This window comes from Schistocerca piceifrons, chromosome 7 (assembly GCF_021461385.2).
Source record: "Schistocerca piceifrons isolate TAMUIC-IGC-003096 chromosome 7, iqSchPice1.1, whole genome shotgun sequence".
Lineage (NCBI taxonomy): Eukaryota > Metazoa > Arthropoda > Insecta > Orthoptera > Acrididae > Schistocerca > Schistocerca piceifrons.
The window spans coordinates 350948107-350969646 of record NC_060144.1 but is presented as its reverse complement, the minus strand read 5'-3'; the positions used below and the strand labels follow the sequence as shown (position 1 = coordinate 350969646).

Here is a 21540-nt window from a genome sequence, read left to right as displayed (position 1 = left end):
AGGCAATACCTCTCATGACAATGAAATTATTTCTATCGAAGAAGAGTTGAGAGAAGCTGGAATAATTATGTAACTTTATGAGTTACCAGACACTTGGGGAGGGACACTTGATACATGTAAAATATAAGTTATGAACATCAAACTAGCAGCTGCATAGTGTCTGCTAAGTGATTACAGAGAGCGAGCTTCATGATGTACCTCACATTTCTTGAGTGGTTGGAAACCTTTCAAAACGGAAATTGGTTCAAATAATTTTTGCAGTCTGAAGAGCTAGCACATCCTGGTTTCTACAGACCTAATCGCCAACATGATGATGTTGATAATGATACTGCCAAATGTATCTATTGTGAAACTGAATAGAGTGACTGGCAATTGGGTAAAGATCCACTAGTGAGACATTTATGTCACTCTCCAAAATGTCCCTTCGTGTGGTCTGCAGCTATTGATTTATGTAAGCAATTCATGTTTAATGAACAGAAGCTGGCGCATATCAGACGACCTGCATGGCCTCAGTACTGTTCTCGGATAGCATGTAAAGAATCTTTCAAAAATTGGTCAAAATATCTACCAGTATGACTAGAAAAATTAGTAGAGGCTGGTTTCTTCTATACTGGCACTGGTGATTCTACAACCTGCTTCTATTGTGGTGGAGGACTACATGATTGGGAGGTGGGCGATGATCCATGGCAGCAGCACACATTCTGCTACCCTCATTGCAAGTACTTACGGCGTAAGGACAAAATAATACATGAAAGAAAGTCATATGATGAACATGATTAAAATAATCTCCTCAATATATTGTATCTACACATTTGTTACTACAATAAACAACGCTAACAAAGTGAAAAAGTTACTTCTTTATTACCTTACCATTGTGTGTATGTGTGTGTGAGTGTGTGTGTGTGTGTGTGTGTGTGTGTGTGTGTGTGTGTGCGCGCGCGCGCGCGCGTTAGAGAGAGGAACAGAGAGAGAGTTTGAAGGCAATGACCTCTCTAAAACAAAATCAAAATATTAAAATCTTTGCCTCAAGGCTAGAATGCATACAGCAAAACAACAATGGATGTTATCAATGGTATAAACCATAGGGTTATAACATTACATCACTGAAAATTACTAATTTTTTACTCTTTACAGAAATTGAAACATAAGTCCATAAGCTAGAGGAACGCCAAGTAAAAACACGACGACATTCAATGACGTTACAGATAACATACATCAACACCGTAATCACATGACGTCACCTGATGACAACGCCAATAAGACACTTCATCACCCTTATAACATCATCTGATGACGCCACCGATAAGACATGTCAGGACCCTTATCGCATGACGTCATCTGATGACCTCACCGATAAGACATGTCATAACCCTTATCACATGATGTCATCTGATGACGTCACCGATAAGACACTTCAGCACTCTTATCAATAACGTCATCATATGACGTCATTCTGGCATCACTGATAAGAGCTCGACGGCCCCCAGCCGTGGCTGTGCTTGAACATACATACGCTATCTACTTCTGCTATAAGCAAAAAGATTAAACAAATAAAATTTAGTAGGAATTTCTTGAATAGTTTCTGAGAAAAAGATATCCACATTTTTCTTGAAAATAAAATTGTGAAATTCCATAAAAAGTTTAATATATAGAATCCAAAGAACTTAACAATAAATGTGTTAATTTCATGTTAAGCATGGTAGAAAATTTCATAGTCGTGTCCTCAAAATTGTGGGTTTGGTACATCTTTTAAATAGTTTGTATTTTTTATGAATGTTCCCCCCTCCCCTTAACACCATATAACAATGCAGACCCCGTAGGGAAACGAACAAAGGTAAGGAACAAGAAGCAGATTGTAGATGTCGATTCTATGCACTGTGCATCTTGCTTAGAAAGCAACTTGGTCCACTCACGCACGGTACATTTTCCTAACAACATTAAAGTTCACTTTACTTTTCTCCACCCAAGTTTGTACCCAGTGATGCTCGGCTTTGCTTTTCCGACAGTGATAGTTGTACCTTAACAGTATTACACTGCAGCACAGACAGGTTTACCGATGATGAGTAGGCCAATAAAACGTCGCATATGGAAGAGGCGCAAAATGTCGCGATGCTCAGCTGTTCCAGTAGGAACAGCACGTAAAATGTGATACTCCTTTTGTTTCGTGAACGGTTTCAGATATCGAAACGAGCTTTTCGGCAGACGATAACACGCAAAGGGCACGTCCTTTGGTATGCGATAAAGATTCTTAACTCTTGTAGCGATCAAGATACTGAAGTATGTACGAGTTTTTTAAATAGAATGTTTACTTTTTTTAGTGGCATTCGAAAGCGCTTGAAGAGATCTAACTCTTCACAAAAGAATCTACGAAATATTTTTAAACTGAAAGGCAAGTACGGCCGGCCACTGTGCCCGAGCGGTTCTAGGCGCTTCAGTCCGGAACCACGCTGCTGCTACGGTCGCAGGTTCGAATCCTGTCTCGGGCATGGATGTGTGTGATGTCCTTAGGTTAAGTCAGGTTTAAGTAGTTCTAAGTCTAGGTGACTGATGGCCTCAGATGTTAAGTCCCATAGTGCTTAGGGCCATTTGAACCATTTGAAAGGCAAGTCCGCCGGAATCGGCTGTTGCGTTTTAAACGGGGCCAGCGAGATATACGGGCCTCGCAACGAACTTGTGACGTCACACTTGTCGGCTTGCCCACCACACATCCGAAACGCCTGGTTCAGCGCAAGAGCCAAAGGAATCAATATGTTATTGAGTAAGTACCCAGTAAAGGTCTTAATTTTGTCGTGTGCTATCGAGAGCTCGTGTGAATTTAAACGCGCAGTCAAGAATTATTAAAGTCGCCTAAAACAGTCACTCGCTCGAAGTTGGAGACGGCTATTGGCTCTCGTAAGACCTGCAGTGTCCCGCGCTGCGAGGTGCGCGCCGCGGCCTACCCTTCTCGTGGGCTTCAATTGTAGAAACGCTCATGCCTCGCTACATCGCTGTAGAAACCATTTCGACTGCTTATTGTCTGCACTGCAGAACTACCAGGAACCGTCTCGTATATCGGCAGGTCATTTCTGCTTCAACATTCCTTGCATGCAGACACGTGCACCAATGATGAGACGATAGGCATTCTTTCGTAAGGCGAGTACCAAAGAAATCGTGTCGAAACTGTCCGGTGGTATGCGGATGTGTGCCCTATTTGTCGCTGTCCGTCGTGCCAGGTACTTGCACCTATTATTAGGTCACTATTGCCAATAGGCAGCTTTCATGTCAGAAGGCGAGGACGAAGACTGCAACTGACATAGCACATGAAGCTGCTCTGGCTACGACGCTTGTCAGTACGCATGGTGGCAGGAGACGTATTGCCAAGGAATGTGGGATTAGCCAGACAAGGGTCTCATTCCTATCCTGCATCGACACGAATTCACCGTTATCATCTGTTACTACATCAGGCACTCTGAGGTAGTGACTTCGAACGTTGTTTAGATTTTAGTCAGACCAACAATCCTGTTGGAGGAACATCCGCAACTGAGCATTATACTGTCAGAGGTTCACAATACCGCTACAGCTGTGAAGCTCTTTTATTATCACACGACCGGTTTCGGGCTCTTATACGCCCATCTTCAGGTGTCGTAACTTGGTGCTCGGGGGTCACAGCACCAAGTTACGATGCCTGAAGATGGCCGTATAAGAGCCCGAAACCGGTCGTGTAACAATAAAAGAGCTTTACAACTGTAGCGGTATTTTCAACCTCTGGTACAATTTAGTCAGTTTGCTCTGCAGCACCTAGGAGGCGACTCTACGTTTTTCTAATGTGTGCTCTTTATCGACAAGGCAACTTTTACGAACAACGGTACGGTAAATTTAAGTAACAAGAACTACTCGGCGTCGGAAAATCCACGCTGGCCTGATGATGTACATAAATGGCCGTGGAGAGTAAACGTAGGGCGCGGCATCCTAGGAAATTCCATTGCGGGAACATAATTCATCCTAGAAGTGTTAAATGGCATCACTTACTCACACTTCCTTGCTTTCTACCCTTTCTTCTAGAAGACGTAGCACTGGATATGCGAGTGTGTGTGATACCAACACAACGGCTGCCTAGCTCGCTCTTCGAGTGTTCATCGCAAACACTGAATTAAAAGTTTCCTACTCGTTGCATAGGACGGAATGCTACAGTACAGTGGCCGGCAAGGTCACCTGACTTGACTCCGCTTGATTTATTTCTATGGAGAGCACTGAAGAATGCAGTCTGTCACGAAGACCCAACCCCGCCAGACGATATGCGCACTTAAATCTCCACAACGTGCAGCGGCATATCATCCAATGTTCTTTCATCTGTTCATCTCTCTTTAGCACGGTAGTTGCAAATGTGCCTTTTAGTCAGTTGTAAACAACTGGAGCACGTGCTTAAGCAAAGTGTAAAACTACGGTTTTTTTTAGAGAAAAGTATTTGGTTTGCAGAGACATGTCGTCAGTCAGTCTGGATAAAATATTTACTTCATTTAAACTGTATTTCGCATAGTATCTACAGACACATGTGTCCGGTAGTCGGTGTTTTACCTTTAATAAGCATTGAGACACCTCCAGGCAAAGACAGGTCAGGCATTATTTTGTTATTTTCAAATATAAGTTTATACAATAGATTCTTTTTCCTGTGATTAGGGTTGTTTATAAGTTTGAACGACCGAAGTTTCTGTTTCGGCTTCAACAAGCAAGCAGCAACCGCGAGGGCTTAAATGCACACCAGCCTGACGCAATTGTAGTTGTTTCCACAAAAAGCTGGAAACGTACACACGTTGTGAATAGTTTTCCTAAGATCCATCTGAAGCTCCAGAAAGTAGCACATGCCGTAGATCCACACACATAAATCGTAGATGACCCTTTAAGTATGAGATTTTATCTTAGTAGCGTAGGCCTGTCTCGCCATATGTAACGACGAAACCAGGCGTGAGCGTTCTGCTTGGCGGACTCTGGCGGCATTTGCTTTCCAGTTTTTGTACATTTCTAGGATTCTTCTCCGAAAGGTTACAACGTCAACACGAACAAGCGCTATATCACTGTAATAGTCTTTGCAAGAGCTACTGAATGTTGTTATGAAAAGCATATGATTCCATTAAAGAAAATATACTTGCTTCAGTATTTCGATCGATACAAAAGTTAAGACTTTTCATCACATACCGAAGTGGCTGCCCGCTAGCGTACTACCATTTGCAGGAAACATCGTTTCGATATCTGGAACTGTTCACGCAATAAAAGGGGTGTTATGTCTTACGTGTCTCGCCCTGTATATCTTGTTCATTCCATATTACAGGATTTTTTACGGCCATGAAAATATATGTGTAGCAATAAAGGTAACTGGAATGATAAACAAGATGAATTATAATGAAATTGTTACTATGTAACAAGTCCTCGATAGCCTACGAAGTTCTGTCGGTGGGGTGCAGACACAACGTATATTACAGTTCGGCAACTGCCCATGAAACATTCTGCCGTCTACAGAAACTTCTTACTGACATCAGAAAAATGTTGTGTGAAACATGATGGTCTGAACAGTTCAGTAAAGTTCCATAATATGTGAAGCGAAGACTGGAGGACCAGCGGTTGAGCATAGACGCCCTCTGCAGCTTACGTAGGGATGCACTACACGATGCAGTACCACGGTGTCTGCTAAGGTGGTGGTAACGCCTGTGTTACAAAGTCATAGGAACTAAGAATGTTTATTCAAGGCTTTTGAAAAGTGTGCCTCGAGAAGGAGGTAATTACGAGCAGCTTCTCTCGTTGCTACCTCGGCGTCAGGCGTACCACTATCCCTTCAACAGGCTTCAGGATGAGCTCTATGGCGACCTTGGTGTGCTCTGGGGTATCCAAGGTTTGCACGTGGTAGTTGCGCAGGATTTGCGACAGCACTGTCTTCTCTTCAAGGATGGCGAACCGCTGCCCTGCAAAATACAATCAGTGACGTGAACTCAAAGAGGCGCAGTGTGTAGTACTTTTTTTACGAATGTCATTTTCAATTTCTGCCATACTTACGAGGAGATTACCAAAAGTAATTCACAGATGTCGTCCCACGCTAAGGCCGTTGAGCAACAAGAGTTACCTACTATCGAAAGAAGGGAGTAGTATGTGTTCAGGGTTTCCTGCAGTGGTCCGATAACAATTGCATCACAGTATGGAAGTGAAATGGCGCGGCAACTGGAAATGAACTCCAAAGTTGAAGTACGCAGTATATTACGATTCTTGTGGGCAATTATACACACAAGGGAAACTCCCCATCGCACCCCCTCTGATTCAGTGGTAAATGGCCCAGTGGATGGCCCGTCAGAAACTGAACACAGATCAAGCATGAGACCAGGAAGAACGTTGAAGTCCCTGACCACTGGACTGGCTGTAATGCTCAGTACGGCGGAAATCCTGCTCACTGGCCTCACGCCATGCGATTTTTCCCTTTGGGGCATTATAAAAGATTGTGTCTACGTTCCGCCACTACCTAATGATATGCCAGAGTCGAGAGACAGAATTTAAGAGACTATTACTTCCTTTATTCCGGATTTGTTAACCAAAGTTCTAACACACCTTTTTCTCCAGGTTCTAGCTAAAAATGCCCGATTGGCTTACTCGTAGATTACGAATCTGTGTTCCCTGGAGCGTGAACTTATCTTGTTGGCTTCGACGACTTTCCTCCATAGATTCAGTATTAACTGGGCTGCATGATATTAATTGCTTCACTGCAGGAATCCCAGCGTTAATTTAAAAAGCCGATGATACTGAATAACTTACCCCAACACATAGTTTGTTCTTTGCGTTAATGTTTATATTGTCCCAGAAAATTTGGACAATGCTCAGCTCAAAGAAACTGGCCTTACAGATCATGCAGTCGAACTAACTGGAAGCAGCTGCCACCCTACTGTCACCCTACTGCCACCCTACTGCAACTTTACTGCCACCCTAATGCCACCCTATTGCCCCTCTACTTTCACTCCCGAACTCTTAGGCTCACTGCTTACATAGTTTCGTAACAATACAAGTTCTCTGAATGTGCTGTTCAACAGTCACATTAATTGAGGTACAATTAAAATCGGTCGATTCATAAGAAATTATAGTTCAGTTTTGACGACAGTCTAATAAATGACTGACTACAACAAGTGTAATTTTTAAATCGCTTTTAAAATTTAGTACCGAATCCTGGTTGACTAACAATACTTGATACAAAATAAGTATTATCTCGCTAATTATAACAGGAATTTTGATGCTAACATATTTTGGAGTACTTTACATAATGAGGAAATAGATTTTGAGGTTCAAATTTTACTTAATAACCTCGTTTTGACCAAATGATCGAAATAATAGTTTATTTATGACAGAAAGTTCTAGAAGTCGTAATTATAGAATTAATTACACTGAATCTGATTTAAGTTTTTATAGAAACATAAACTCCTGAAAGTGACTGTAACTTTCACTGCATCAGTTAGCCAGAAACCTAACCAAAATATTAATTTTCACGTTCTATGAAATAACAGAATTTTGACAATTAATTTTCCATTTAATCACTGAACTTATTTTAACACTAACATTTCTAGGTGATTATTTTCTGACAGTTACACAAACGGAGTACCAGTAACTAGCTTTTCTGTAAATTTCGTAAAATTGATATTACAACAAGACTTCTTCCATTATTTAAAGATTCCTGTTAATTGTATTTAAATGAGCTGTACTTGACTGAATGAATGTGTTACATTTTATATATCTCGTGTACAGTGCTACTTAATACGATACAGACCACCTAAAGCTGTGTTTTAATATTTGCTCGCCCTCCCTCCCCTGTTGAAGGTTGGAGTCCTCCTTCGGGCATGGATGTGTGTGTGTGTGTGTGTGTGTGTGTCTGTGTGTTTTGTGTGGTGCACTGTTGTCCTTAGTTAATTTATTTAAGTAGTGTGTAAGACTAGGGACCGATGACCTCAGCAGTTTGGTCCCATAGGAACTTACAACAAATTTCCAAATTTTCCAGTATTTGCCATACTGTGAAATGTGTATCGTATGATACGCAAAAGCATGGCACCGAATACTTTAAAGGAGTATAAGGGTACCCTTGGTCTGTTCTATCACAAAGTGGGAAGAATTTGGTTTTAGGTCGGATGTGTGCTGTATAATTAAAAGTGCACACATTGATTATTCGTAACAAAAACTAGGTTAGTTTACAAGCTGGGTGATTTTTTGTGGTTATCTTGGATAAGCCCAACTGACCCAACGAGGACGGCGAGTTAGTGTGTGCCTTACCTATACAGTTGCGAGGCCCGGCACTGAAGGGTACGTAGGCGTAAGGGTGTCTGCCCTGCACCCTCTCCGGCAGGAAGTTGTCCGGGTCGAAGCTGTCCGGGTCCGGCCAGTGGTCGGGGTCGCGGTGTGCGTGGTAGATGTGCAGGTTCAGCATGGCGCCCTCCGGTACAGCGTAGCCGCCTGCAGAAACACACACACACACACACACACGCCACTTAGGTAGCACTCCTTCTCAGGAGACCACTACGAATCACACTCGGTCTGTACTATTTTTATCCTACTAATTATCAACGAAAATTTCGTTGCATCCGATTTTCATCAACAGAATATGAATTGTGCAAGGTGTGTTCAAAGAGGGGAAAATGCACTTTGGCGTTGTGTATTAGTCCGATTCGTTCGTTAAGTGTCTGTATCGTGTTAGGCATATAGGATATTTAGTGTGTTGAGAGATGCCAATCTGTTTACACGTGTTTTGATACTGTCGGAGATTATTTATTCTGTGTAAAAATGTGTCAAAGAATTTGTATTTTGGTCTACGAACGGAATAAAGAACAGGAAAGTTTCAGAAATGTTGAATAATGATTTTGATGCGTCTGTCATGAGTAAAACAAGGGCTTGTGAGTGGTATAAGCATTTCGAAGAAGGCTGTCAAGACGTTGAAGATCGCCAGCGCCCTAAAAGTCCCAGCACATCGTAACCTGATGAAATGATGGAGAAACTTAAAGAAAGGGCTCTGAAGATCGTCAGTCACAATCAGTGAAGCAGTTGATGATGCTGACATATCAACTCACGCATGCTATGAATTTTTTGTCCTTTTTGTTATGAAACATGCAACGGAAAACTTTTTCCCAAAAGTTGTCGAATTTCGAACGATAACTTTGGCTACTGATAGTTGCTTAGGAGTCGCTAGATGAAGGACAACGAAACATATAATAACAGGTAGGGAGCATGAATTTGCTGATAGCGCCGAAGCTAAGTCTAATTGTCCTAGTGAAAGCATTATGGATCGCCAAAACAGGAAAATCTCGTACGGTGAAATGTGAAGGTTATGCTCACCGTGTTCTTCGATTTTAACGGAATAGTGCACCACGAGTTCCTGCCGCAATTACGATATTAAGAAGTACTACTTTCAAATTCAATACCTTTCGCGAGCAGCTTTCCAAAAAAAAGACCTGAAGTGATAGTAGTCATGGCGATAACGCATCTGCTCAAACTTCGTTGCGCGATCGTGAATTTTTGGCGAAAAATAATACCGTAATGATGACCCATCCTCCATATTCGCCAGTCATGTGATTTTTATCAGTTCCTTAAAGTAAAGAAAACTTGAAAAGACCGTTGTTTCACAAGCATCGACCATATTATATACTCATTCCTGAGAGAGCTAAAAGCTGTCCCATAGATCGAGTTCCAGAAGAGTTCGTGGATTGGGAAAAAAACTGATAAAAGTCTGGACTATTTTAAAGGAAGTGAGATTGATATAGGTGAATAAATAAAAATCTTACCTCAAAAAGGAACACATAATCCTGTTATTTTTTAACATATCTCATGCACAGGCGTCGGACAGAAGTATGGAAAAACAGCGAGAAATGCGCGCTTGAACATGCATGTGGATACCGCATACAGGGAAAGCAGCATTCTCTAAGTCCTAACACGTAAGAAAGTGTGTGTTGATCTGATCATAAAGATAATTGTGACTAAAAAATGAGATAACTACAGGTGCAAAAGTCATTGCTCGACTGAATGTCACACTCTTGCCCACTGTCAGCACCAAAACAACACGAAGGCAACTCCATAAGCGGGAAATTGCAGGGCGAGCTAGAATTACAAAACCACACATTAGCGATGCAAAAGTCAGTAATAGCAAAACTTGGTGCCTGGATTGGGGAGCACAGAAAGAAAGTCATTTTATCGGATGTTTCATACTGTTTCCAACTTCTGGCCGAGTTTGCGTCCCAAGAGTGAAACACGGCGTGGAATCGGTTATGACTTGGGCAGCCATATCGTGGTATTCAATGGGCCCCATGGTTAGTCTGCAAGGTCCCATTGCTGCAAAGTACTTGTGAACATTTTGGCTGATAAAGTTGCACCGTGTGTCACAATGTTTGTTTTCAATGGCGATGCTATTTTCCAAGAGGATATGCCGCCTGTTTACAGCCTGCATCGGTCAGGACAGGTTTTTCGAGCACTAGAATGAATGCCGTATCTCTTCTAGCCACAACAGTCATGAGATCTGTGTTACTGATTCTATGTGATCTAGTATCGAATATATTTATTATATTATTTAATCTTTCTTTATTATTAGTGAAAAGAAAGATAAGGGTGCGCGAAAGGTATCGATCATCATCATCGTTCTCTCTACTTGCCACAATTTTGCTAGAAGGATGATATAAGATTCTCTTGAAAACCGTGCAAGACCCGTACTTATTAATTGCGAGACGACTGTTTTAAATGCCATCGGGTTTTCTAGAACTTATTAGGCTTGGTAATGTGTTGTGTCTTTGGTGCTTCCATATTTTTGTGCGACCCCTGTGCACTTAAGGTATTTCAGATCCATCTTTGCAACTGCTAATACACATGAATTAAGTTTATTTTACTAATTTTGTTTTATTAATTTAAAACTTCGACAATGATTTCCAAACAAACCCTTTTTACAATTTCCGGTTGCTTCCAGATTTAAAAGCAGTTAGTTGCAAAAGCCATCGGTTTGTGATATTTACTTACTGGATTTTTGTCTGATCTCCGCTGAAGTCCGGCAGTGTCATCCGCAAGCATGTTATACAAGTATTTTGTGACTGATACTGATGTTTTCGACCTAATCTCCCAATGAATTGCAGCACCACACATTTCGTAACGAAAACGCTACAAAATATTGTCGCGCTAATTTCTCTTGGCGGTATTAGTTGCACATCAACAGCGATACTTTGCAGTATGGGTAGGTTTAATGATGATTGTAGAAGTTGGGGATGCAGAAGTTCTGTGACATGACTACCATCGCTGAGGTAACAGTTCAGAATACCATCGTTATTTTGTGATGAACTCATACGTGATGCGCATTTTGTATGTGTGTGTGTGTGTGTGTGTGTGTGTGTGTGTGTGTTTTGGGGATTACGGGCGCTCAACGTCGAGGTCATCAGCGCCCTCATACACATTAAAAGGAAACGAATGTGGACAAATTTAATAAAATGGAAGCATACATGCAAAGAAAGCAGGAAAATCTGCAAAATTCTGTACAAGAAAATAGAACGTAAGGAAAACGAGAAAGGAGCTCCAAGGATGCCACAGGAAATTGTCATTGGCTTGCCACTTGTGTAAAATATGGGCGAGCCAGTCATCCTGTGTCCAAATTAAGACTCTCTCCCTAAAATCTTGGTAAAAACAATGGAAAAGTCGCAGAACTTTAAAACTTTAACCACATTCGTTTGAGTATTTCCTAAAAGAGATGGCAAATCAACCGTCAAGTCAGGCGCGGCCTGCTGGTCAGAAAATAAAACGCAATCCAATAAAATGTGGCACACAGTGACCTGGATGCCACAAGTACCACACATTGGAGGGTTCTCTCGCCGGCGCAGGAAGCCATGCGTCATAGGACTGTGGCCTATCCGAAGCCGAGTGAGGAGAACCTCGTCCCGTCTGTATCCTGCCTGCTCGTCGAATATGGGGTGCCTGGGAAACCTGCTTTCTCGGAGCGCTAGAAAACAATTCCAGCAAATCGTATTAATGAATTTTTATTACAGCAAGATAAATGACAATATTTAATTTTGGGAATTTACAGTGGTGTGACACAAGCAAATGGCGGCAGACATATCAGAAGTCTCATTAGTACAACAACGCCTAATACAAGTGGAATTATGCAGCTTCTAAGTCCTGCTGTTGAGTTCGTAGAGCGGCCAATCTTCAACTGGGCCGCGGCCAGGCGGCGAGGCGCTTATGTCCTCTTCTGTCTCGTTGTTGTCCTAGACGGGGGTCGGTCAGCGTACTACTGGCTGTCTTCGTCTCATAGCCCCCTCTGCTCTGACGTTCTTTCCCGTCGTGCCGGCACTTGACTTTACGCCGAAACAGTGCGTATGAGCCACCCCCTCATTAGTAAACCTATCCGTACTGCACTGTATTACTGTTAACGCACAACTAACACTGCCAATAGAACAAAACTGAGACAGAACTGAGCAGTACCGAATGCAGACTTGATGGCAAAGGGTAAAGTGGGAATTACGGTTGACAACAGAAACTGCCGTCAGCAGACTGCAGAAGTTCCTTTCCAGACAAGACAACAGCGCATACTGAAGAAATTTGCACTTTTATGCAGATTTATTAGGGAAACGCATATAAAATGATTATTGCGGTAAGAAATCAAACAAAATCCAATGACTTTGTAAAGAGCAATCGCAGACAGCAGGTCATTTGTACCAAAATACAGAAAACATCCCTCAACAACCTCCGGATTTTATCTGTCACCGTGTATAAGTAACGGTAAAAAATTTCTGTCCGAAGGCCGTGCAGTCCTGAATCGTCATGTCAACCAAGGAAACTCGCCGTGAGCATTGAAGCAATCATCATGCCGACGCAACAAGTTGAAGAAACTCATTTGGTAAAATGCCGTGTGCTGCTGCACGAAGAAGTCCGTAACTGCCTGCTGCACGTCCCTGTCCCAAAGGAATCGACCCTCCGAGGCCTTTGTTAAGGGACTGAAAACATGATAATCGCATGGGGAGAGATCCCGACTGAATGGCGTGTGTTCTAGTGTCTCCCACTTGAGGTGGCATAACTTCTGCTTCATGAAATTTGCGATATGGGGACGAGCGTTATCATGAAACAACGCGGAACTTGGCGCACCAGTCGACAACAATGGTTTTCGAGAGACATTCTGCCCCATACACATTCTTCATTCTCCGAAGGATGTCTACCTGTGCTCGTCCTTCGGCAGCCAAGCAAAGAATAATAGCACTTTGGACGCCTTTGGTAATAACTTCGCCATGGAGTTCACGTTTCCGCATCTACCGCAAGCACGTCGGAAAGACACGAATGCCACACTAACCCCTGCCTACAAGTCGGTGTTTATATACCAGCATCGGAGTCGCGCTACGTTGCCTATAAGCCACAGCAACGTCCTCAAACAGATAACCTCACATACCTTCAGAAAAGATCGTCCTTTTAATGTATGCTTTATATATCAGGAGCGAAGGGTGACGTAGTTGGTTACAGCGCACTTTACTGTTTTGTGGTATGCTTGGTAGTTGCCATGCAGCTTATATTTTTCACTTTCTTACGATAGTCCCTTAAAGAATGGAAGTACACAGCTACTTATTTCACCAGCTTTCCCACTTCCCCTTTTCTTTCACGACCAGTCTGTTGACTCGGCTTGAGTCACCCTCTCTTTATGTCCCCTATTGCCGCATAATTTTTATAGAACCCTTATGATGGAGAGCTAAGGATTCTCTTACTAATTCGTTACACATCCCACGACTACTTACAAAGGCTACTAGGGCCCCTTTCCTATCGTATATACTCGGTACGTTATGTTATCTGTATCTAAAATAGAGAAACAATATGGAAGTGACGTACCTATTTCGATATTTTTGGTGACCTTCCTCCCGATAAACGGCACACTGGGATATAGGCGTAGCGTCTCCTTGATGACCATCTCGAGGTATTTCATACTGTTAAGATCTTGCAACGTTGGAAGGCGATCTTTGTCATGTCCGAATATATCGTGAAGTTCTGAGTAAACTTTGTCCTGAAATAGATAGTAATAATAATAATAATAATAATAATAATAATGAGCAGAGGTAAACGATAGTAGCAGTGTGAGTGCAGTAACTCTGCTTCCACTGTTTATTTGATATGCGAAAATACCTGGACGTTCTGATGGTGTCCCAGAAGAAGAAGAGCCCAACACATGGCAACTGAAGTCGTGTCATGGCCCTGCAGAAATAAATACGGAGAGATAGGTAGTTCAAATCTTTAGTTATCTGACCAACTTGGCGGTACCAGATACATAACAGAAATATATTCACAAAGAATTTTGTTTGTTATGTACTAGATTAATTGGAGAAATTTTTTCCTGAAATCCTCAACTAACAACGGAACTGTCCAGTCCGACATGTCGAAGCCTGCCCCGAAATTTTTTAAATGGGAAGAACACACCGAAAGAAACTCAATCTCGAAATTTTAGCTGCTAAGAAAAGCTACAACTACTTAAAAATGTTGAAATTTACCAAATTCGTAGCTTGCCTGGTGGCAGGAGAAATGTATACACCTGGTGTCGCTGTAGCAGACAGCCCATGCGCAGCACGGCGGGCTCATATCCTTGGCTGACAGCACTTCAGTGAACAGATGACATGGCACAACGCGATCATAATTTGTAAATCGAATATCAGTTTTCGTTGACAGTTTCTCGGACACAGTTGTTCGCAGTTACCATTTACTAGAATTTGTAACTCATGTACTATCCATAATAATTAGCAGATACCTTTGTGGTATCGCTAAGTGTTAACAATCGATATAGAACTGAATTAATTTTCTTCGAGATTTCTTCGCATATGCTTGCTAATAGCATCTGTCTTAGTGCAGTTTACAGAGTTTCACAGTAACGTGAAATTCAATTAATGTTTTCAGCCCTGAAAAGACGAAATTTGAATAATGTGGTAAGCTTTCGAAATCACCTGCTTCTCCTGAAGAGCTGTATATTTGTTATAAATCAGTCAATTTTTTGGACATGTCGTTAGCAGTTGTCGAAACATTAGGGAAAACAGGACATAATTTTGAAGATTCCTTGAATTGTGGTTCGAACGACAACTGTTGTGCTAATTAAAGTCCAGAACAAAAATAGAATCCCTTCCAAGCCCAAAGAGAACTTGTACAGTAATAGCTTCCTGTGACAAAGAAAATGCTTAAATTGCTTGGTTAAAGGAAACAGGGAGAAATACATAAGCAGTATGCAAAGCCGGTTTGGATTTGTGAAATCTGAAAATGAAGTACGTAAATACCCAGATCTACATCTACATCTACATCTACATCCATACTCCGCAAGCCACCTGACGGTGTGTGGCGGAGGGTACCATGAGTACCTCTATCGGTTCTCCCTTCTATTCCAGTCTCGTATTGTACGTGGAAAGAAGTATTGTCGGTATGCTTCTGTGTGGGCTCTAATCTCTCTGATTATATCCTCATGGTCTCTTCGCGAGATATACGTAGGAGGGAGCAATATACTGCTTGACTCTTCGGTGAAGGTATGTTCTCGAAACTTTAACAAAAGCCCGTACCGAGCTACTGAGCGTCTCTCCTGCAGAGTCTTCCATTGGAGTTTATCTATCATCTCCGTAACGCTTTCGCGATTACTAAATGATTCTGTAACGAAGCGCTCTGCTCTCCGTTGGATCTTCTCTATCTCTTCTATCAACCCTATCTGGTACGGATCCCACACTGCTGAGCAGTATTCAAGCAGTGGGCGAACAAGCGTACTGTAACCTACTTCCTTTGTTTTCGGATTGCATTTCCTTAGGATTCTTCCAATGAATCTCAGTCTGGCATCTGCTTTACCGACGATCAACTTTATATGATCATTCCATTTTAAATCACTCCTAATAAGTTCTACTTGGAGGCGATCTTAACCTATCGAGTATAGACTGGGATGTCAATGGATTCACTGCTGGGGTACAGACAGAGTGTGTTGGGAGATACTTCTGGACACGTTTTCTGAAAACGGTCTTGAGCAGCTAGCTCGACACCCACACACAATAGAAATATCTTAGAACTTGTAGCTACAAACAGGTCGCACCTTATCGACAATGTCAGTATAGAAACGGGGATTAGCGATCATGATGTCAATATAGTAACTATGATTACGAAAGTCAATAAATCAGTCAAGAATACTAGGAGAGTGTCTCTACTAGACAGGGCAGATAAGCAGTTATTAGCATCTCATTTAGACAGCGAACTGGTATCACTTACTTCCAGTAAGATTCATGTAGAGGAATTATGGACAAATTTTACACAGATTGTAAATCATGGTCTGGAGAGTTATGTGCCTAATAAGTGGATAAACGATGGAAAAGACCTAACATGGAAAGTCGGAGGATGCTGAGCAAACAGAGGCTGTTGCACTCTCGGTTCAAATGGGAACGCACAAATGACGACAAGGGAAGGTTAGGAGAGATCCGTGCGTCTGTGAAAAGACCTGTCCACGATGCATACAACTACCACCGTCGCACTTAGCAGAAAATCTGCCAGAGAACCCGAGGAAATTCTGGTCGTATGTAAAATCGCTAAGCAGGTCAAAAGCTTCCATTCAGACCCTTGTTGATCAGTGTGGGGTGGCAGCTGAAGATAGCAAAATGAAAGCCCTAGTTTTGAATTTCATGTTCAAGAAATCGTTCACACAGTAGAATCGTACAACATACCGTCATTTGACCATCAGACAGACTCCCGTATGGACGACGTAGTAATAAGCATCTCCCGCGTACAGAAATAACTGGAAGATTTCAAAGCAAATATATCACCAGGTGCGGATGAGGTCAGATTTCAGTTTTACAAAAAGTGCTCTACGGCATTGGCCCCTTGCCTAGCTTGCATTCATCGCGAATCTATCGCCCAGCACAAAGTACCAAGGGACTCAGGCTTAGGTGACTGCAGTGTATAAAGAGTAAAGGAAAGTACCCGCTAAATTACAGACCAATATCTCTAACTTCTGTCTGCGCAGCATCCTTGAACATATTCGCAGTTCGAACATAATAAATTTTCTTGAGACAGAGAAGCTTATGTCCATGAATATGCATGGTTCTAGAAGGCATCGCCCGTGCGAAACACAGCTTGCCCTTTTCTCATATGATGTACTGCGAACTATGGATGAAGGCAATGAATGACAACAGGCGGATTCCACACTTCTAAATTTCCGGAAAACATTTGACACGGTTCCCCACTGCAGGCTGTTAATGAAGGTATAGGTATACGGAATAATTTCGCAGATATATGAGTAGATCGATCAGTTCTTAAGTAATAGAACCCAGTATGCTGTACTCGATGTCGAGTGTTCATCAGAGACAAGGTTATCGTCAGGAGTGCCCCAGAAAAGTGTGATAGGACCGCTGTCGTTCTCTGCACACATAAATGATTTGCCGGACGGGATGGGCATCAATCTGCTGCTGTTTGCTCTTGATGTCACGGTGTACGGTAAGGTGCCGAAGTTGAGTGACCGTAGGAAGATACAAGACGATTTATGACAAAATTTCCAGTTGGTATTATGAACGACAGCTAGCCCTAAATGTTGAAAAATGTAAGTTTATGCATATGAGTAAGAAGAATAAACCTGTAATGTTGGATACAGTATTACTAGTGTCCTGCTCGACATAGTCAACTCGTTTAAATGCCTTGGCGTAACGTAGCAAAGCGAAGTGAGATGGAACGAGCATGCGAGAGAATTCGAATGGTAGACTTCGGTTTCTTGGGAGAATTTTAGGAAAGAGTGGTTCATCTATAAAGGAGACCACTGTTGCCATCTATTCTTGGGTACTGCTCGAGTATTTGGGATCAGTACCAGGTAAGATTAAAGGAAGACATCGAAACAATTCAGACGCGGGCTGCTAGATTTGTTACCGGTAGGTTTGAATAACACGTGTTACCCAGATGCTTCGGCAACTCAAAGGGGAATCACTGGAGGGTAGGTTACGTTCTTTTCGTGAACCGGTATTTGAATCTGACTGCCGAACGATTCTACTGCTACCAACATACATTTCGTGTGACTAACACGAAGATAAGGTACGAGAAATTATTGGTCATACGGAGGCGTACAGACAGTCGTTTTTCCCTCGCTCTGTTTGCAAGTGGTACAGGAAAGGAAACGACAAGGAGTGGTACAGGATTCCCTCCACCACGCGCCATATGGTGGCATGTGGAGTATCTACGTAGATGAAGATATAGGTGTAGAAACTTGCGCCAAAATGAAACTCTCAAAAGTGTGAAACAATAACTATCCGAAACACTTAGAGCTACTCGTGAGGGTCAATGCGGCATTACCGAAGGAGACTAACCGACTGGGTGCTCTTAACTGCAAGCAAGATCGACATTACCGATTTTCAGCCTCTTCCGAACTTATTAAGTGGACTCAGGAAATTATAGGGAAAAGGAAGTCCCAAAATTACGAAGTTTACCTCAAGTGAATGTATGGGGGAGGTGTCACTAAAAGGTAATAAATGGCTCTGAGCACTATGGGACTTAACATCTATGGTCATTAGTCCCCTAGAACTTAGAACTACTTAAACCTAACTAACCTAAGGACATCACACAATACTCAGTCATCACGAGTCAGAGAAAAATCCCTGACCCCACCGTGAATCGAACCCGGGAACCCGGGCGCGTGAAGCGAGAACGCTACCGCACGACCACGAGCTGCGTACGTAAAAGGTAATACCATAGAGAAATTCGTAGCTGACGTGAAGTCGAAGTTTCTTATCCCCTAAAATGCTGTGTGTAAAGCCAGTCAGTCAGTTTTCCTGCAACTCGCACTTCTTCACTGTATTGTTTAGAGCCAAGAAAGACAGAGTCGCTTGTGCAGTCGATGAATCTTGTGGATTCATATACTCGTACAACAGCGCTTACGGATCGCAGGGCTCCTGATTGGATTCCCGGCCAGGGTGGGGATTTTCTTCGCCCAGGGACTGAGCGTCTGTGTTATCCTCCTGACTTCATCATCAATCGGGAAAACTGGCGTCACTGGCCTATGAAAAGATTGGGAAATTTTAGGGCGCTGATAACCGCTCAGTTGAGCGCCCCACGAACCAGGTATCATCGTCATCATCACAACAACGCCAGTGTTACTGTTTCTGCAGCTATATGTCTGCCTTCAGGAACATCAGGGAAAGGACAGTTTATTGCAAAATTCTTGCAATCGACGTAGCAAAATTTGGAAAAATAGGAGACAATAATTTTCAATGTTACGTCCGAAGCATCTTCTTGCCATCTGTAGACAATAATTCATTCATTTTGTTGGACTTTTGGCTTGGAGATAACGATACCTCTGCCTTTAGGAGGACGCTGAAAAGGGTGTTAATATAATTCGGATTCCATCCGGAACTAGTAGCGTGGTTCAGCCTCTCGATAAAATACTTTTCAACAGCCTAAAGCAGTCAGAAAATCTGTAGTTTTCCGTTAGGTCTTTGTCATTTCAGGTTTATCATAGGAACAGCATTGTTAAATTTCAGTCATTTCTTCACTGTCAGTTTTGCACATAAAATTTTACGAATTTGATCAAGTTGCCTGGTACACAGCACAATATACAAACCAACTGATATTACTATTTCTCATTTCATTTCAGTTCCGCCTAAGTAAAAGTAGTAATTGCTGTGAAGTGCCTGCATGCAGTAATTTTTCCTTTATCGGATGTGTCTGGTGAAAGGAAAATGTTTGATGGCTCACTTCAAGATGACTGGCAGGTGTCCAGATGAAATATCGTGGAATGAAGTTTACAATGACCGTTTGCAATCGCGAAATCTCTTCGAACATTTAATTCGCAGGGAAAATTTTAAATTTCACAGGAAAAGTTGTTTTCCTCATCCAAGAGACGCTTCACATTTTGTGACAACTATAGGGAATAAACGAGGAACTGTTTCATTGCTAGCAAAGTATACAGTATTTAATAACCCTGCGTTCGGTGTGGGACGGCAGTGGGGTGGGTGGACTGCTGTGGCCTGTTGTGGGGTTGTGGACCACTGAGGGCTACGGCGGGACGAAGCCTCTCAGTCGTTTCTAGATCCCCGCTTAAATACATACATACATACATACAGTATTTAAAAATTATCATAAGAACTGTACTACAGAAATTGAAGTCCCGATTGATGGAAGTCGTCTGTAATGAAACAGCATGCACTGTCTTGATTTTCTTTCCTCTGCCGGTCACTTGTGTAACTATTACATCTGCAGCCGTTTAGCTGTCGGTATGAACTGCAAGTTGCTCAACAAAAATAACGATTTGAGAAATTTTTGATATGGCATAAGTGCTTAAAATAGGTTTCGACATGTCGAATTGTACCATTCTCTTGCAAGCTTTGTAACCCCAGGCACCTAACTTTTTGAACTGTGTGTAAGTCTTTAACAACATGGGAAAGAATGATCTGAATTTACTAATATGAAGATCTACTGCTATAGATTTTACGGCAACGTTATCTGCGAAATGTGCTGAAAACTATCTGCGGATTCTTCCATTTGGGATCAGTACCAGGTAGGATTAAAGGAAGACATCGAAACAATTCAGACGCGGGCTGCAAGATTTATTACCGGTAGGTTTGAATAACACGTGTTACGCAGATGCTTCGGCAACTCAAAGGGGAATCACTGGGGGGTAGGTTACGTTCTTTTCGAGAACCGGTGTTTGAATCTGACTGCCGAACGATTCTACTGCCACCAACATACATTTCGTGTGAGTAGCACGAAGATAAGATACGAGAAATTATTGGTCATACGGAGGTGTACAGACAGTCGTTTTTCCCTCGAAACCTTCTCCATTACATTTGAACTATTTATCAATGACAAAATTAAGGAAAGACAACGATCTCTAATTTTTTATGTTTCAGATAAGAAGAAACATTTCGAAAGCATGGAACATCACAATTAACAGGTATAAACGTAACACGAAAACACAGTACTGGACAAAAGAGTTAAGTTAGAATTGAATTGAAACTAAATGGCGTATCAGTTCGCAAAAGTACAAATAATATTAATGTGATGTTTGATAATGAAGTTCGTACAGCAGCGGCTATGAGATCTACAGGAAGTGAACATTCGTTCGTGTCGCAAAGTTAGTGTCGGCGCAATACTGCGAGCACGAACTCCGACAGAAAGCTTTCTCCATGTTCTCTATGGGTTTCATGTCTATGAACAGATCTATCCACTCTTTTCATTAAACATTTTTTCTGTAGAAAATGTGCTTCTTATTGGTCGAGCATTATCATGCAAGACATGGAAAAGAACATCTCGCACAAGTATCGATGATTTCACTTTCACAGGCCTGTGTAGCCACAGTTGCAGACGAAATACGTCCAGGGGATTCACATGAAATACAGAAAGAGCAGCTATTGTGATTTGTTGAAGAACATAGAGTAACTGAAGTGAATGGATATAACGGGAGGCAGCCGTAACAAAAATGATTACATCTTCAGTGATAGAAAGATGACATCGATAGTTGTTCGGAGTGGTGTGACTATCGGGAAAATGGGGACAGCGATTTCAGGCTTGCGATAGAGGATTTTTTGCCTTACGCTTGTCGGAAGAGACGAGAAGAGGTAG

General features: G+C 42.1%; 1 protein-coding gene across 2 annotated transcripts in view; it reads right to left on the bottom strand.

Annotated features, from left to right (window-relative positions):
- Positions 1-1628: 1628 nt before the first annotated feature.
- LOC124709114 (cytochrome P450 4C1-like) overlaps positions 1629-21540 on the bottom strand; it is a 98050-nt gene continuing 78138 nt past the window's right edge. For both annotated transcript variants that reach the window (XM_047240768.1, XM_047240769.1), the window contains 4 exons: positions 14119-14187; positions 13828-13999; positions 8269-8448; positions 1629-5933 (listed from right to left, as the gene is read on the bottom strand). In XM_047240768.1, coding sequence (XP_047096724.1) covers positions 5776-5933; positions 8269-8448; positions 13828-13999; positions 14119-14187 — 579 coding nt within the window. In that variant the 3' untranslated portion in view covers positions 1629-5775. The remainder of the gene's footprint in view (positions 5934-8268; positions 8449-13827; positions 14000-14118; positions 14188-21540) is intronic.